This window comes from Acomys minous, assembly GCF_964271855.1.
Source record: "Acomys minous genome assembly, chromosome: 3".
NCBI classification, from domain to species: Eukaryota; Metazoa; Chordata; class Mammalia; order Rodentia; family Muridae; genus Acomys; species Acomys minous.
In genome coordinates, this window is record NC_140485.1 from 23,454,689 (window position 1) to 23,469,533 (window position 14,845).

Below are 14,845 nucleotides of genomic sequence, written 5' to 3' on the forward strand. Positions count from 1 at the left end.
CAGTTGGTCCCTGCACACTGCATAGAATGAGAGCTCATCTTACAGCTTTTTCATTACAGTTGGATGAACTAGTCACCCTATAGAAATCTAGGAAAGGTCAATGATTAAAAAAATAAAAAGCTATAATTCTATTATCCAACTACTCCCTTCTAGGCCTGAGATCTTTTATACTTAATATTTTATTATTTGTCTTTTCGTGTTATTAATTATTCCGCAGTTGTGTTAAATTCCATTATACACATGTTTAGTTAATAAAAATAGTTATTATTCATGCTGTTTTGAGATTTATACTCATATGTATATTTTCTATGAGGGAAAATACTCCAATAAATAAACCAACACCTATATAATGCTTAGTGATTATCTCCACATTGCTGTGTGACAAGAATATTGAGTTTTGTGCAGCCCAACTTGGATTGAGGAGAGAGTCAAGGCAGCCCAGGTGGCTCCTGGGCCCTGTCCTGAGGGATGTGTAGGAGTTCACTCGTCAGGTGATGAGTCATAGGCCTTTTAAGCAAATGGCCCAGATTGGGCTGAACATTGTTTGGGACTTATATGGAGCAAGAGCCAGAGCAGGAGTTTGTTAACTCTAGAGATGAGATGTGGAGAAGGTGATGGTGGGGAATACAGTAAGATGGGAAGCTGTGGCCCAAGGGCTTTTTAAACAAGTTTAGTCTTCTTTGCAAGTCAAACAAAAAAAAGCAATGAGATAATAAAATAACTGCGAATTAAAACTACTGAGTCACTTACTGTATCTTGCTATGTGGCAGCTAAGTGTCTTAGGGCTGCCACAATGATTCTTCATGTAAAGGCATTTGCCACCAAGCCTGGTGTCCTGAGGTCAATCCTCGGGACACACTTGATGGAAGGAGGGAACCAACTTTTTCATACTGGGCTCTGACCTCCACATGTGTATTGTGGTGTGTGTACTCCCTCACTCGCTCACTCATTCACATACTCACACAGTCAATAAAATGTAACAAAAAACTCAACCTGTATTAAACTGAGTTAATGTAACAGCTGTTTTGAGTCAGAAGCTGTCCGGCCATACTGTCTCTAACAGTTGGGGAAGTCGGGACTCAAACATGTCACCAATCCCTCTGAGGATCCACAGGCTACAAGCAGGGTTGGGAATAGAGCTCTAGTGGCCTGACTTCATAGTTCATGTGTTAACACTATGCAACCCCAGCTTAATTCACTGTACTTACAAGGATTTACAGTGAGAAAGAGCATTCTGGATGGCAAAAACAGGAAGTAGGAGGACTTAAGTTAGGTGTGGCCACAGAAGGAGAGGTGGGGATAGAGTCCCTGCCCTTCAGAAGGAGGGTGGCTAGATCTGCCAGGTACCTGTATGTGTATCTCCCTGATGGATGTTAGCCCAAGGCCCAGAATAGACAGATGGCAATGGAGGCAACCTGGAAAACCTTCCTTATACTCCGCCTTCCTCTTCTGGAAAATTCGAGAGCTGCCTAAGCAGTTCCTCATTTTGTTTTCCACTTCAGCATGTTTATTCTGCCCTGAGTTAAGAGTCCAAGAAGAGTGATGGGCACTCAGAACCCTCTCTACTTGTTGTGGTGAGGAGAGGAACTCATCTTAATTTTTGTGAACTAAGTGAACTAACTTAGTTCACTTAGTTCAAGTGAACTAAGAAGTGTGTGAGTGCAGGCCTTATAGGACAGAGCAGATGAAGAGATGAACAAGAAACTTATTGGGTCAAACCCCTGTGAAGAATAAAAGGGAAAAGAGAGGCGGAAGACGAAGGGATGGGCTTCAGATGACCACACTGGAAGTCAAGGCAGGAACTCAAGGCAGGAACTTGTAGGCAGGAACCGAAGCAGAGACCATGCACGAACATTACTTCCCGGCTTGCTCCCTGCGACTCATTCAGCCTGCTTTCTTATAGCACCCAGGACCATCCGTCCAGGGACGGCACTCCATAGTGAGCTGGGCCCTCCCACATTAATCATGAACCAAGAAAATTCCCTACAGACTCACCCATAGACAAAACGCTGGAGGCATTTTTTCTCAGTTAAGGTTCCTTTTCCCGGATAACTCTAGCTTGTGTCAAGTTGACAAAAGGCTAGCCAGCACAGGGAAGTATCAACCGCCCGTGATGATGCTGTCACTGAGCTCACGTATGCAGGAGTTAGAGGAACCGGTGCAGGGAGGACCAAGTCGGTACTTGCGCTCTCAGTTCTTAGAGTCATTTGGGGGGCGGGACTAATATGTTCCTATACTAGAATTTTAGGATTTGCCTCCCCAGTGGTGTCTTAGATCATGTTGTGACACTCAAATGGATCCTAATTATGCTGCTTAAATGGCTGAATCCCAGTATCAACATTTGGTCACCTGCAGTTAACGGTGCTATTGGCAGGAGCATTGTTGTCTTTCTGGGAAAGCCCTCTCAAAATTAAGCATCAGTCACAAGCAAGAGTCCAATTGCTCCCATGCACTTTGCATCTGGCGAAGCTAGTTAAAAACCGCCGCCTTAGATGCAGAACTGAAAGCATTTCTCAGGTGCTGCGAGTGATGAGACCCTAAGCATAACCCAGGTACAGAATCACCTGTTCTGAGAGCTTCCTAATGATGGTATGTGTGTTGGGGTGGGCGTTCAAAACAAACTCCGGGATGATCATTCACCCTGTGTTTGCTCCCCTTTCTGGGCAGTCCAAGTGCAGTGTCGTGACTTTCTCTCTTTATCTTGCAGCTGTCTGTGAAAGTGGCTGTCTCAATGGAGGGAGGTGTGTGGCCCCAAATCGGTGTGCATGCACCTACGGCTTTACCGGACCTCAGTGTGAAAGAGGTAAAGTGATTTTAAATGATTTATATAAAGGCATTCCGGTGACACTGAGCGTGCGCATCTGCTTGCTGAAGTTGGCTGGCTGGGCATCAGAGCTTCTGAATTGTCTCTGAGGAGGTCTCCTGGATGCCAGGACCATGCTGCTGAGTTTCCATGACAACCTGTATGTCCTTGGCAGTGGGATGCAGTATTCTTATACCTAAGAAGGGTGGGCACCGAGATATACAAAAAGGACAATTTCTCATAAAGTTGAAATATTGAATGTCACATGATCCTGTGAATTAGAGAACACATGTGGAAAGGAAAAGTTTAGGGCAAAAACACATGTGACGAGCCACTGCCCCTGGCAGGAGCTGCAGTAACAGGCTTGGGGTTCACAGCTCTCTGCAGGGGGTCTGCTAAGTAGCAGTGCGCATGCTCAGGAAGTGTGGACAACCACCATCACCCTCGCCTAAAAAAAAAAGACCAAAGCTCAGAGACGTCCTGGGGTGGCGTCAAGGCCAAAAGTATCAATAAGCTTTCATTTGAATCTAAATTTTCCGTTTTCACATTTAATGCTTGCTGCTGCTACCAATTAAAAGAAAAAATCTGCACGCTTTGCCTAGCTATCGATGCAAATATGATGTTGAGATATGCAGGCATGCATTGTGCTCCTAATGAATGGTGGCTTTCTTAGTCATTTGGTCTCCACATTCACAGCCATTTACTCATCATTTCTAGTTTTAATATCCCTCATTTTATTATTGTGTTTTTAAAGTGGTATTTTAAAAAGTTGTCTGTGTTATATTTTGTATGTGCACATGTGTGCACACCCATGTTATACATGTGGAGGCCAGAAGAGGATATTGGGATCTCTCTCTTTCCTTCCCCACCTTGTGTAATGGTGTTAGGGTCTCTCACTGAGCATGAGGCTTGCTGTTTTGACCAGACTGGCTGGTCAGTGAGTCCCCAGGATCTGCCTGTCTCTTCTCCACAATGCCGGGGTTACAGGCATGTACAGCCATGCCCATCTTTTATATGGCTGCTGGAGACTTGAACTCAGTGATTCTTGTTTGTATAACGAGTGCTCTTAACCACAGAGCCATCTCCCCATTCTTGGCTGTTTAGTGAAGGTTAACAGGTTTATGTTATATAAAACTGCAATTGAAAAATCTGCAGGAGCTGGTCGTGGTAGCATATGCCTTTAATTTCAGCACTTAGGAGTCGGAGAGGCAGAGGTAGGCTGATCTCTGAGTTTGAGGGCAGCCTGGTCTACATGACAAGTTCTAGGACTGCCAGGGCTATATACAAAAATTCTGTTAGAAAAAAAAAAAGAAAGAAAGAAAGAAAAAGAAAAAAGACAATAAAAACCAAAGAAAACTCCTCAGAACTTTTAAAAATTGTTATCACTTTTCTTCCAAGTTGTATAAAGATCTTATTCTAAGATGCAAAGCAAACATAAGTATCATGTGATTGACACATGTCACTTGAGCCATGTAGCTGAGAGAAACAAAGAGCACAGCAGTGTGTGAGTTGTTCATTTTCCAATTTGCCCATGTTGACCTAAATTCAGTTGTTTGCTAATAGACTGATGGTACATCTGTTACACAGTATTTCTGTCCTTCAGGCCACGCAGAGTGATGCTATGCTATGTGATGCTATGTGATGTGATGCTATGTGATGCTATGTCATGTGATGCTATGTCATGTGTAACTGGCATGGCCAGGGTGCTCATCTTGATGTCTTTTTGGAGTCTGTGTTTAAGTGGTTTCATTTATAACTAGTATGCATATATTATTGTCCTGGAACTAATACATGTCCAGTGGCATTCGTAGCAATAAGGGACAATTAGTAATAGGCAGTGGCCTTCTGTGACCTTACCGTTTACTCGGGGAAGATGTTGTAGATTAAAATTGTTGGCATGTGAAGGAAACTCCTTAGATATTGCTGCCGAGTTTAATTTGTTTTGGAGAAACAATTAATAGAATTAACATTCTTCTTTGAACAAAGTGGTCAGTTGTTGGCTGCAAAGAACAATTGTTTCCCGTAGTGGGAGGTACTGATGCTGACAGGCCAAAGGAAGGTGGGCTCTCAATACACACCCATTTCTACTTCAAAAATTTGATGCTTGCCAAAGATGAAGAAATGGCCTGAGTGCATGAAGTTACCAAATTACTAACCAAAGTTGTGTATTTCAGTGTGACTCTCCAAGTTTGGAGTGTGTTTAAGTAGTCTTCACTGAGGTGTGGAAGGACTTGACCATAAAGTGGCAGTGACTCTGGCAGCATTCCAGATAACTGGGAGAAGTGGAGATTGTGGAGAGGAAGTGGGCTTTCCCCAGCTCTTACCCTCCATTGTTCTCCCAGGGACACTGCACTGACCTTCAGGGAGGGAAGGGGGACCAGAAAGCCTTTTCTCTCACCACAGGGGAAGAGAGAGTGCCTTCTTGGCTGCAGAATTTGTTTTCATCTATAATGTTGTCACTATTTTGTTCTCGTCTGAAAGTCATGGTTTAAAAGAATGGGGTTCTATATTTTTTCCAGTTTTATATGTGTGGTTTCATGAATGGTAGATAAGTGTGTAGCATCTATCATGACCATCCATGCTGGAGGAAGGACAGCTTTCCTTGATGAGTTGTGTCTAATGGATAACTGGGTTAGCCTAACCTCTTCAGGAGATGCAGAGGCATAGCGTTCAATATGAACAGTATATTCTAGAAGTGAGTCAGTGTTGGTTGCCTGTATGCGGATAGATTAGCATTCTTATAGGCTTTGTGCCAACCTTGGCTACACAGTAAGTTCAGGACCAGCCTGGACTACCCGAGACCCTGTCTCAGAAAGCATAATAATAAGTATATTTGTTCATCATTGTTGTTGTAGATAAAAAAGTTAAGGCTAGGAGGGTAGTTTTCCTCTGTTACAGTTCAACCAAGTTTATTTTAAGTAATTATAAAGACCAAAAGAAGGAAGCCTTGACTATTGCTTAGATGTATCTAACACAGGGAATTTTCTTTCCTTTTTTTTTTTTTGTTGTTTTTTTGTTTTTGTTTTTAAGACAGGGTTTCTCTGTGTAGCCTTGACTATCCTGGACTAGTGTTGTAGAACAGGCTGGCCTGACACACAGAGATCCACCTGCCCCTGCCTCCCCAAGTGCTGGGATTACAGGCGTATGCCATCATACCCTGCTGCAAGTATCTTTTTTGTATAATAAGTTCACTGCCCTTCTGCTGATGTTGACTCATTTTGTGCCTATTAGCAAAAAGCAGAATAAATCCAAGTAATAGACTGACAGGTCTTGCCCCATATCAAAATGAGTCAGAAAATTCCAGAACCACCAGGCAGGGTGGCGCACGCCTGTAATCCCAGCACTCAGGGAGGCAGAGGCAGGTGGATCGCTGTGAGTTTCCGTAATAGTAAATAAATTACGAGGTTGTTCTCAGTGTCATCTCAGTCCTGTAGGTGACATGGAGGAGTTCTGGTCCTTATCCCTTAGTTTCTCCTAAGTTGTAAAAAATGGTTTTGATTAGATGTGTTCAAAATGATTTTATTAATTTTTAGTTGTATCATATTAAGCAACCAATAAGTATTAGGTAAATTGAGAAGGGCACTGACTGTAGCATCTGGTAAATGGGAAAGACCAATAATGCACAGAGACACAGATTTATAACAACCACACTTTATTGTGACTTGTAGGAGCTGTTTAGAGAGCTTTGTGGGTTCAGGGGTTGCCTGCCTGCCTCCCTTTCTTCTTCTTCTTCTTCTTCTTCTTCTTCTTCTTCTTCTTCTTCTTCTTCTTCTTCTTCTTCTTCTTCTTCTTCTTCTTCTTCTTTTTTGTCTTCAATTTTTTTGAACTTTTTTTCCTGCTATGCAGCCCAGATTGGCCTTAAATTTGCGATCCTGCCTCAGCACCCCCCAAGTGAGTCACCATACCTGGCTTACTATTTCTTTGAAATAAATTCTATGGTGTACATTTGAGGTTTACAGCACAGTGTTATGAGGTGCGCAGGCACAGTAACGTGGCTTTTATAGTAGAACAAATTCTCTTATTTTCTCATACATTTACTTATTGGTGATAAGAACAACAAAAACCCATTTACTTAACAAAAACCTTAATAGAGTGCAATGGTTATGACAGCATTATTGGTGGTGCCTAGGGCACAGAAGTAATCTCATGTCCACAGATGAGTGTAGAAGCTGGCACACTTATGTGTAATAGACTATTGGCTAGCTTTGAAATGGGGACCTGCCATTTCTCCACAAATGCATAGGCCCAGAGAACATTATACTAAGTAGAAGGAGCCATTCTCAAAGAGTAAAACATTTCACAATGTCACTTGTCATGGAAGCTAATAATTCAAAAAATTAGAAAGCCAAATATTCAAATGAAGAAAATAGTGGAAGGCAGCATATCTGTAGGCTGAAGGAGTCCAGTGAGCTGGTGAATGGAAGAATCTTTTGTTGTGCCTCTTTCCCTAACTGTTTTGGGTCATTGAAATGAAGATTAACTTTCTTTTCTCGCTGGAGTGTTTCCTCTCACTGCTTCAGTGTTTTAAATTCTAAGAGGCTGCAACTAAAGTTCTTGGAGTCGGTGCTGCAGACCAACTCTTATTCCCCCTCATTCCTCCGGGGCCTTTGGAACAGAACTCTGAACGCTGCAGGGTTTTTTTTCCCCACAAGGTGACAAACTGTAGCCATGTCACTAACATATGTTGAAGCCTTCTGGGAGCCTCACCTTTGGAATTTAGTCGAATGGAAAGTGACAGTGTGAAGAGACAGAAGGCCCTGAGAGTGACACTATGCCTAAGGTGGTTTTATAATGGGCAGCTGGCAGATCATTGGATATATCTGATTTTCTCTAGATCCAGCCCAGAAACTACACCTGTTGACAGAGATGTTTTCTGTTTTCTGGTTGAACAACGGTGTGTTCTGAGGGCACAGTGCCTCATAGAACTGGTGGTGTGCCATTGGAAATGCCTGACTTCTGTCTCACACTTAGTGCAATTCTCCCATCCTAGCTAGGGCATTTTCTGGTCACTTTTCCAGATTTCTTACCCCCCTCCCCCCGATTTCTTGATGTAGGCAAAGCATCCTATGTTCTTGCTTTGGCTTTTTGGCTTATATCGCCCTCCTTAGTCTGTCTCTTCCTTTTAGCTTCCATCCCCTCTGCTGCCTAAGCAGGCATTCTCTGGGGGGAGGGGTTCACCCCATCCACGCTAGCCTTCTCTTCTAGTGGTCCATAACTAGAACCCTTGTGCCTTTTAATTTTTGCCACAGCAAACCACCGATTTTGGCAAAGCAAAAAACCCATCTTTGGAACCCCCATTCATGTAACCACATGGGGCAGCCCCCAGTGCTGTATATCCCCCCCACAGGGCAGGGCCTATGATAGATGCCTTTGGTGGGAACAGTCTTGAAGTCTCTGGCATCTGGTAACTTGACATCATAAAATGGACTCCCCCGGTTTCCTCCCAAGTGCTGCGACAACCTAGTTCTGTCAGGTAAGCACCGTCCCAGTCTCCATCCCCCATGGATGCTTTGCCACTCTTGACATTCACAAAGACTTAATAGCCCATTATATCTACCTCTGCAAATTCTGCATCATGGTGTCACGTGTCACCCTCACTGTTCCACCCACTGCATTTGGCGCTTTCCTTCTAGCCTGTTCTAACATTAGCAACGTAAGAACTGAACATTTTAAAGTGTGATGTGTAGATACGGTTCATGCTCACGTGTGTGAGGCTGTGTGTACACACACGCAGAGGCTGGGGAGTACATCACGTGTCCTTCTCTATCGATCTTCACCTTTCTCCCTTGAGACGGGGTTTGTCACCTGACCTGGAGCTGGACAGACCTGAGCTGGCGTCCAGCAACACCCCTGTCTTCATCTTCTGCACAGTGCTGTGGCTGCAGACACTCCTGCATCCCCGCTTGGTTTCTTCTGGGGGATTCAAACTCAGGCCCTTATGCATGTCCAGCAAATGCTCACTGAGCCATCTCTCCAGCCCCAAAGCTAGGAATGGGCAACAGCTATGCAATTTGCTATCACTGTTTCATCCGCAAGGACAACTTGTTTTCAGTTCTAATCTTTGTACTTTTAGTTCTTGTGAACATGAATTTTTTGCTACTTTTAAAAATTTCTGATGTGTGTGTGTGTGTGTGTGTGTGTGTGTGTGTATGCCCATGTGTACATGTTCTTGTACATATGCCCTTACACGAGGGTAGAGATCACAGGCCAACTTTTGGGAGTCCATTTTCTCCACCCACCATATGAGACTCTGGCATCAAACTCAGGTAATAAGGCTTAGGACCAAGTGCCTTCCCCCACAGGGAGCCATTTCGCTGGTCCCTTGTGAACCTTTGAAAAGAGAAAACTGGTTATGTAAGTGAATAACCACATTTAATATTTGGAAAATTTCTTGTTCTGGAATGTTCAAAACCCATACTTTTAATTCTTTTGTGGTAGACACATGAAGAAAATACAAATTCTATTTTTTAAAAATATATTTCATTTAACCCAATGTACCTAATCTTAATAGATGGCATTAGAGATTATTAATATGATCTATCCTATTCTTTCTTCTTTACTAAGTCTTTGAAAGCCAAAACCTATGTTTTATCAGATCTCACTCTGAAGCACCGGATAGCCACCTTGACTGACAGCTGTGGTGTTGTGCAGCACAGCCTAGAGCTTTTCTTCCAGCGTGCACAGCAAACGTTAGGCAAGGTCCTTCCTCCATCCTACTGCCTGTCCTCCCACCTTTCAGAAAGCGGTATTTTCATGAGAGTCCCATGAGCCTCCAGCCAATCTAGTTTCATCAAGACCCTGACAGGCATCCTGTCCAAGCACAAGCGAATGGACACAAGTGTTCACCATCATACCAGATGGAACAACCACTCAAGTGTGTCATAAAGGCCCAGCGTCGACCTACGCACAGTGGCAGGATCAGGAAGTAACACTTGGCTCTTGTCACCAGCCTTGAAATATATATATATATATATATATATATATATATATGTTTTCTGCAAAGACAGACTTGCGTGCAGTAGACAGCAAAGTAGCAGAGGTGACAAGACGTGCTGCGGATGGTGGTGGGGAGACTGTGTATAGATATTCAGACGCCCAGTTTGATCTGGGGCAAGAGGAGGACTCCGTGCTGGGAGCACTCTTTTTTTTTTATGGGAGCAGAGATGGAGCCCAAAGGTCATCTGGTCTCATTCCAAAGAAGAGGTGGGATCAGGTGTCTCTGAGGCTCTCTCTTGCCTGCTCACCGTGCTCCTGCTGAACTTCTGTCCGAGGCAGGGGGTTGGGATTTTAAAGAGATTTGCCCTTGTGTGTATAAATTGGGAGAGGGCCAGTCTGTTTCTGAAACGGTTTCAGCTCTGTCTATGGACTGCAGTCCAGAGACTCTTACTAACTTGTATGCTCAGCCAGGAGTATTATAGGATGTGCGGTGCTTATGTTCCCTGGCAGTCGTGGTCTCCAGGGAGTTGACCTTTGGGGTTTATTAGTGTGTATTAGACAAATATCTGGAGATATGTGGTCCATCCGGTCTGCCAAAGTACTTTTTGTAGAACATTAGTCTCAAGAGGGGTCCATGAAATGCAGTTTCCATGGTCAATATCATTTTGGAAACCCTGCACCACATCCTTATTCTTGGAGAAGGTACGAGAAGAATTAACATAAGAACCCCAGGGACTCCTGTGAGAAGCAAAGTATCTGGCCTAGTTTTAAAGCTGAATATTTTCGAATCCATCCATCCACCCATCCATCCTTCCTGCCTTCCTTTCCTTCCGGAATCCTCCTCTTTGCCCCACATGACATCTTTGGCACCCTTGTCCTGAAGCTCTGGGACCTGACTGTATTGATGACAGTCACTTCCTATGCCCGTGCAATGGCTTCATGCCCTGGAGTGCTATCTCTGCTTCCTACATTATCCCCGCTCAGAGGAGGTGACTATCTAAATACCTGGGTGGTTTTGGATAAAGAGCATCATTGTGTAGACACTGTTCTTTGAGAGGATTAATCTCACCCTAAACTTACACTTGTATGAAGCAGCCATCTGGATTTGTTTCCCCTTTACCCACCGCCATCAGTCTCCTAGTGTCTCCGTTGCCCTCCTCACCTCTGGCATTCTGTTCCCTGCTCAGGTTTCAGTTTGTTGGTTAATGTATCCATTAAACTTTCTGTCTTTGTTGTTCACTTTAAGGGTCGCATCAGCCCACTTTAGCCATTTTAATCCTATAATGACATCTTATTTTTCTGGACTTTAGTAAAATTCAATATTAATTTTGTATTGTGTGACCAAGACTCGTCTTTGGGGGTATATGCTGATGATTTTTTTTAAAAAAATGATGCTTACTAAGAGATAAGGAGTGCGTTTATTCACCTTCCCAAAAAACTTTTTTTTTTTTTTTTTTTACATACAAGATCTGGGAATTACAGAACTTGCTATAGATTTAAGGCTGATAAAATACTGACTTAAATGCAGTGTCTCAGTGACACTTTGGTACTCCTCACTAAAGACAAAAGCCCACGCCTGGGGTCCCTTCTCTCTCATCAAATATGTCCAGCGCAGTGCAGCCAGCAGGTTTAACTAAGTAGCTGATTGCTTACATATTCCAACTGTGGAATACCGAGGCTGGAGAGGTCATTAACTACCAACCGTAGCTTTGACACAGCCTCTGAGATGAGACACTGCGAACATGAGGTTAACAAATGGTGCACACCCTGTAAGGACATGACTGTGGATATCTGTCCCTGATCCGTGTGGAGGGTGGAGTCTGTGGAGGAAATGAATTGATCATTCAACAGCTTTCCCATCATGTTTCCTCAGCAGCAATCCCTTTGCTCAGAACTTTAAAAGTAGACAATAAGTTGGGATATTTGTTTCCTCAGGAAATGAAAGTATTCTAGGGCAGTGGTTCTCAACCTGTGGGCTGCGACCCCTTTGTGGGTGGGTGCCACACATCAGATATCCAGTATATAAAATATTTACGTCTTCATTCATAACAGTACCAATGGTAGTTATGAAGTAGCAATAAAATATTTTTATGCTTGTCGCTCCACCACAACATAAAGAGCTGCATTAAAGAGTCATAGCACCAGGAAGGTTGAGAACCACTGCTCTAGGGGCTCAGCTCATAAAATGGGGGCATCTCTGTTTTTGTCTGGTGAGCTCTTCCCTGCCTGCTGGCCCCACAGAGGCCCTTTTAACCTCCACCGTTGCAGGACACTGAACCAGGTTGTAAGTGAAGGCTTGCAAGTCAGGGCCACATTTATCCTGTGGGAAAGTGTTTTGTGTTAAGCACGTGTTTGCTTTGGAGGTGGCAGTTCTTTCCTCAAGTCTCCATGGAATGCGCCTGCTTTCTCAGAGACCCTATTCTCCAAGTCAGACTCACGAGCTTTAGACCAAAGCCACACAAGATCCCCCTCAGCAGTAAGTTTTAATCCAGTCCTTCCTCATATGATGGATAAGATTCTGTTGAAAGGAGGAACACAACATCTTAATGACGTTGGGCTGGCGATGGGGAACAACGTGTAGTAGAGTTGACTTGTCATCCTTGAGGAAGTCAGCCTTAAACACTGTAGATAATTCTTTAAGAATTTTTTAGACCTCATGACCCGGAGTAGGATAGACACTTTCTGCTTGGACCTCATTTAGACCTTTTTAGACCTATTTTTTTTCCTGTCACGTTTCCACTTACCAAGCAGGACAAGCTCTCATAGCAGATGACAGCAAGCTGAAGACATCATGTCCCTTCTTGAGGCTTGATGTGGGCCCCTCATGACTTCTCTGTTGTTTTCTTTACCTTTTATGAATGACAGGAAATAATAGGAAAATCATTCCCAGACAAAATTTCATCTCCCAAAAACCCCTATTCCAGCCAGGCGTGGTGGCACACTGGCACACACCTTTAATCCCAGCACTTAGGAGGCAGAGGACTCATTTGCTGGCCATGAGTCCTTAGGCAACTAACTGCTGTGTTTCCATAGCTTTACTTCTCTTATCTGTACAGTGGTTGTAATGTGAGGATTTGCCTAGAGAGATGGTTGAGAAGATTCAATACAGTAATTCAGAAAGCACTTAACATGGGGTTTGAATGGTGCGTTTCTGGTGACTGGCATTCTCACTGTCACTTAAGTGAAGGGATTGGCTGAATTTTGTTTCTTCATAAATGACATCATGAAATCAAATCTGTCTTTTAGGGGCTCCTCTATGATCATCCCCCGACTCCCCATTTAGAGGTTTATTTTAAAAATTTGAGCAATATAGCTCTTTTGGATCTATTCAGATGCAGCCAACATTGCTCTTGAATATAATATCAACCATATGCATTTCCTTAATACACACCCAGCTGTTGCAAACAGTTGTAACACAGACTGACACAACAGGAGGACGAATTGCAGCAATGGAGGAGGCAGAGGTCAGCAAAGATCCGTCATAAAATGTAATGCTGATGGTCCATGAGCTGTCCACCAGTAGAGGAGGCTGATGAAAGGTTTTTACTACTCTTATTGACACATGCAACCAATGAAGTGTGAACCTACCCCTTCACACAAAAAAAGCCCAGCAGCAAAGCATAAGAGGTACCTTAGAGATGTGTTTATATTGGTTACCATCTGTTCTCACGCCTGTGACAAAGTATCTGAGAAAAGCAGCTAAAGGAAGGTTGAGTTGATTTGGCTCATGGTTTAAGAGAGAACAGTCTTTCCTGGCAGGGAAAGCAGGGCATCATGAATTGGAGGTGACTGGTCACATTGCATCTACAGTCATGAAGCTGAGGATAGCCTGGAAGGAGCCCCACCAGAAATGACTCACTTCCTCCAGAGAGGCTCCAACCCCTAAAGATTCCACAACCATCCCAAAACAGTGCCACCCACTGGTGGGGGGCCGAGGTCACCCGGGTGAGATTTTGGGAGGTGTCTCATGCTTAAACAACAGCTGTGCCACCCTTAGAAATGTGACATCCTAAAATTCGGTGAGTGATATTCGATACAGATCTTCAGGGAAACAACAGGAGGTAACACACCAAGTTCCTATTCAGTTTCACGGTGGATGTGATAACTTGAGTCTGCAGACAGCATCGTCAGGTCGGTTGGTAGTTACAAATGCTTCCACTCACCGCACCACAAGCCACTCTTCTTTTATTTCAGACCAATAAAAATGTTGGTTCTGGAAGACCCAAGCTTTGAAAACCAAAATATTGGAGTAGTTTAAACCAACAGCTTTCAAACCTTTTTCATTGGTGTTAAGTTCTGAGAGGCCTAACCTGAAAGAAAAGGCTTCTTGGTGCTGGAGAGACAACACAGTGGTTAAGAGAGTGTACAGTTCTTCGAAGAAAGCCCAAGTTTTAGTCCTACGATCCATAGCAGGCAGCAACTCACAGCCACCCCCTCCAAGGGATTTAGCACCTCGGGCCTCCACAGGTACCTGTGAGCACACCCACACATGCACACACATACATGTAATTGAAGATAACAATAACCCCCCTTAAGGCATCTTAACCTAAAAGGAAATTGTTATAAGAGAAAAGGAGAGGTAAATATCTGTGATGTATTGGTGAGAGAGCACATGTCTGCCATAGAGATGATGTCATACAATTGCCGCAGCTCCTAAACTGCGTTGGTACCATGGCACCTGTTCTGGACATAGTAAAGAGCCTTGTGTAGTGGATTTTTCTTCAGTACATTAGTAGCCTAAATCTCAGATTGCATACATAAAAATGCCCCAATGAGCCCTGGAATACTGACTCTGTTAAGGTGAGGGGGGTCTTAGAGATTTTCTTTGAAGTCGAAGGGATCTTGATAATTTTATTATATGGCTTTTTCCCTTCTCTAATTCTTTTGCTCATGCATCTGAGCCCCTAGATTTTCCCTGGACCCATCACTAAGTAGGATTCTGGGTGACCTAAAACCAAGGACACCAGGGAAGTGAACTGTTGAGGCACCGCACGTTCTGAGACAATGCATGCTTTTGAGTGGATGCCTGCAGACTGGGAACGCCTTTGGATGTCGTAACAACAGTTCTGCCCTCTATAAATCATTTGCTATTTGGACAAGTCACAG

General features: G+C 43.7%; 1 protein-coding gene across 2 annotated transcripts in view; it reads left to right on the top strand.

The window, feature by feature from the left end:
- The window catches only part of FBN1 (fibrillin 1), a 201,976-nt gene that overhangs the window by 40,668 nt on the left and 146,463 nt on the right, over window positions 1–14,845 (top strand). For both annotated transcript variants that reach the window (XM_084775482.1, XM_084775483.1), the window contains exon 6: window positions 2,708–2,803. In XM_084775482.1, the coding sequence (XP_084631608.1) occupies window positions 2,708–2,803 (96 nt within the window). The remainder of the gene's footprint in view (window positions 1–2,707; window positions 2,804–14,845) is intronic.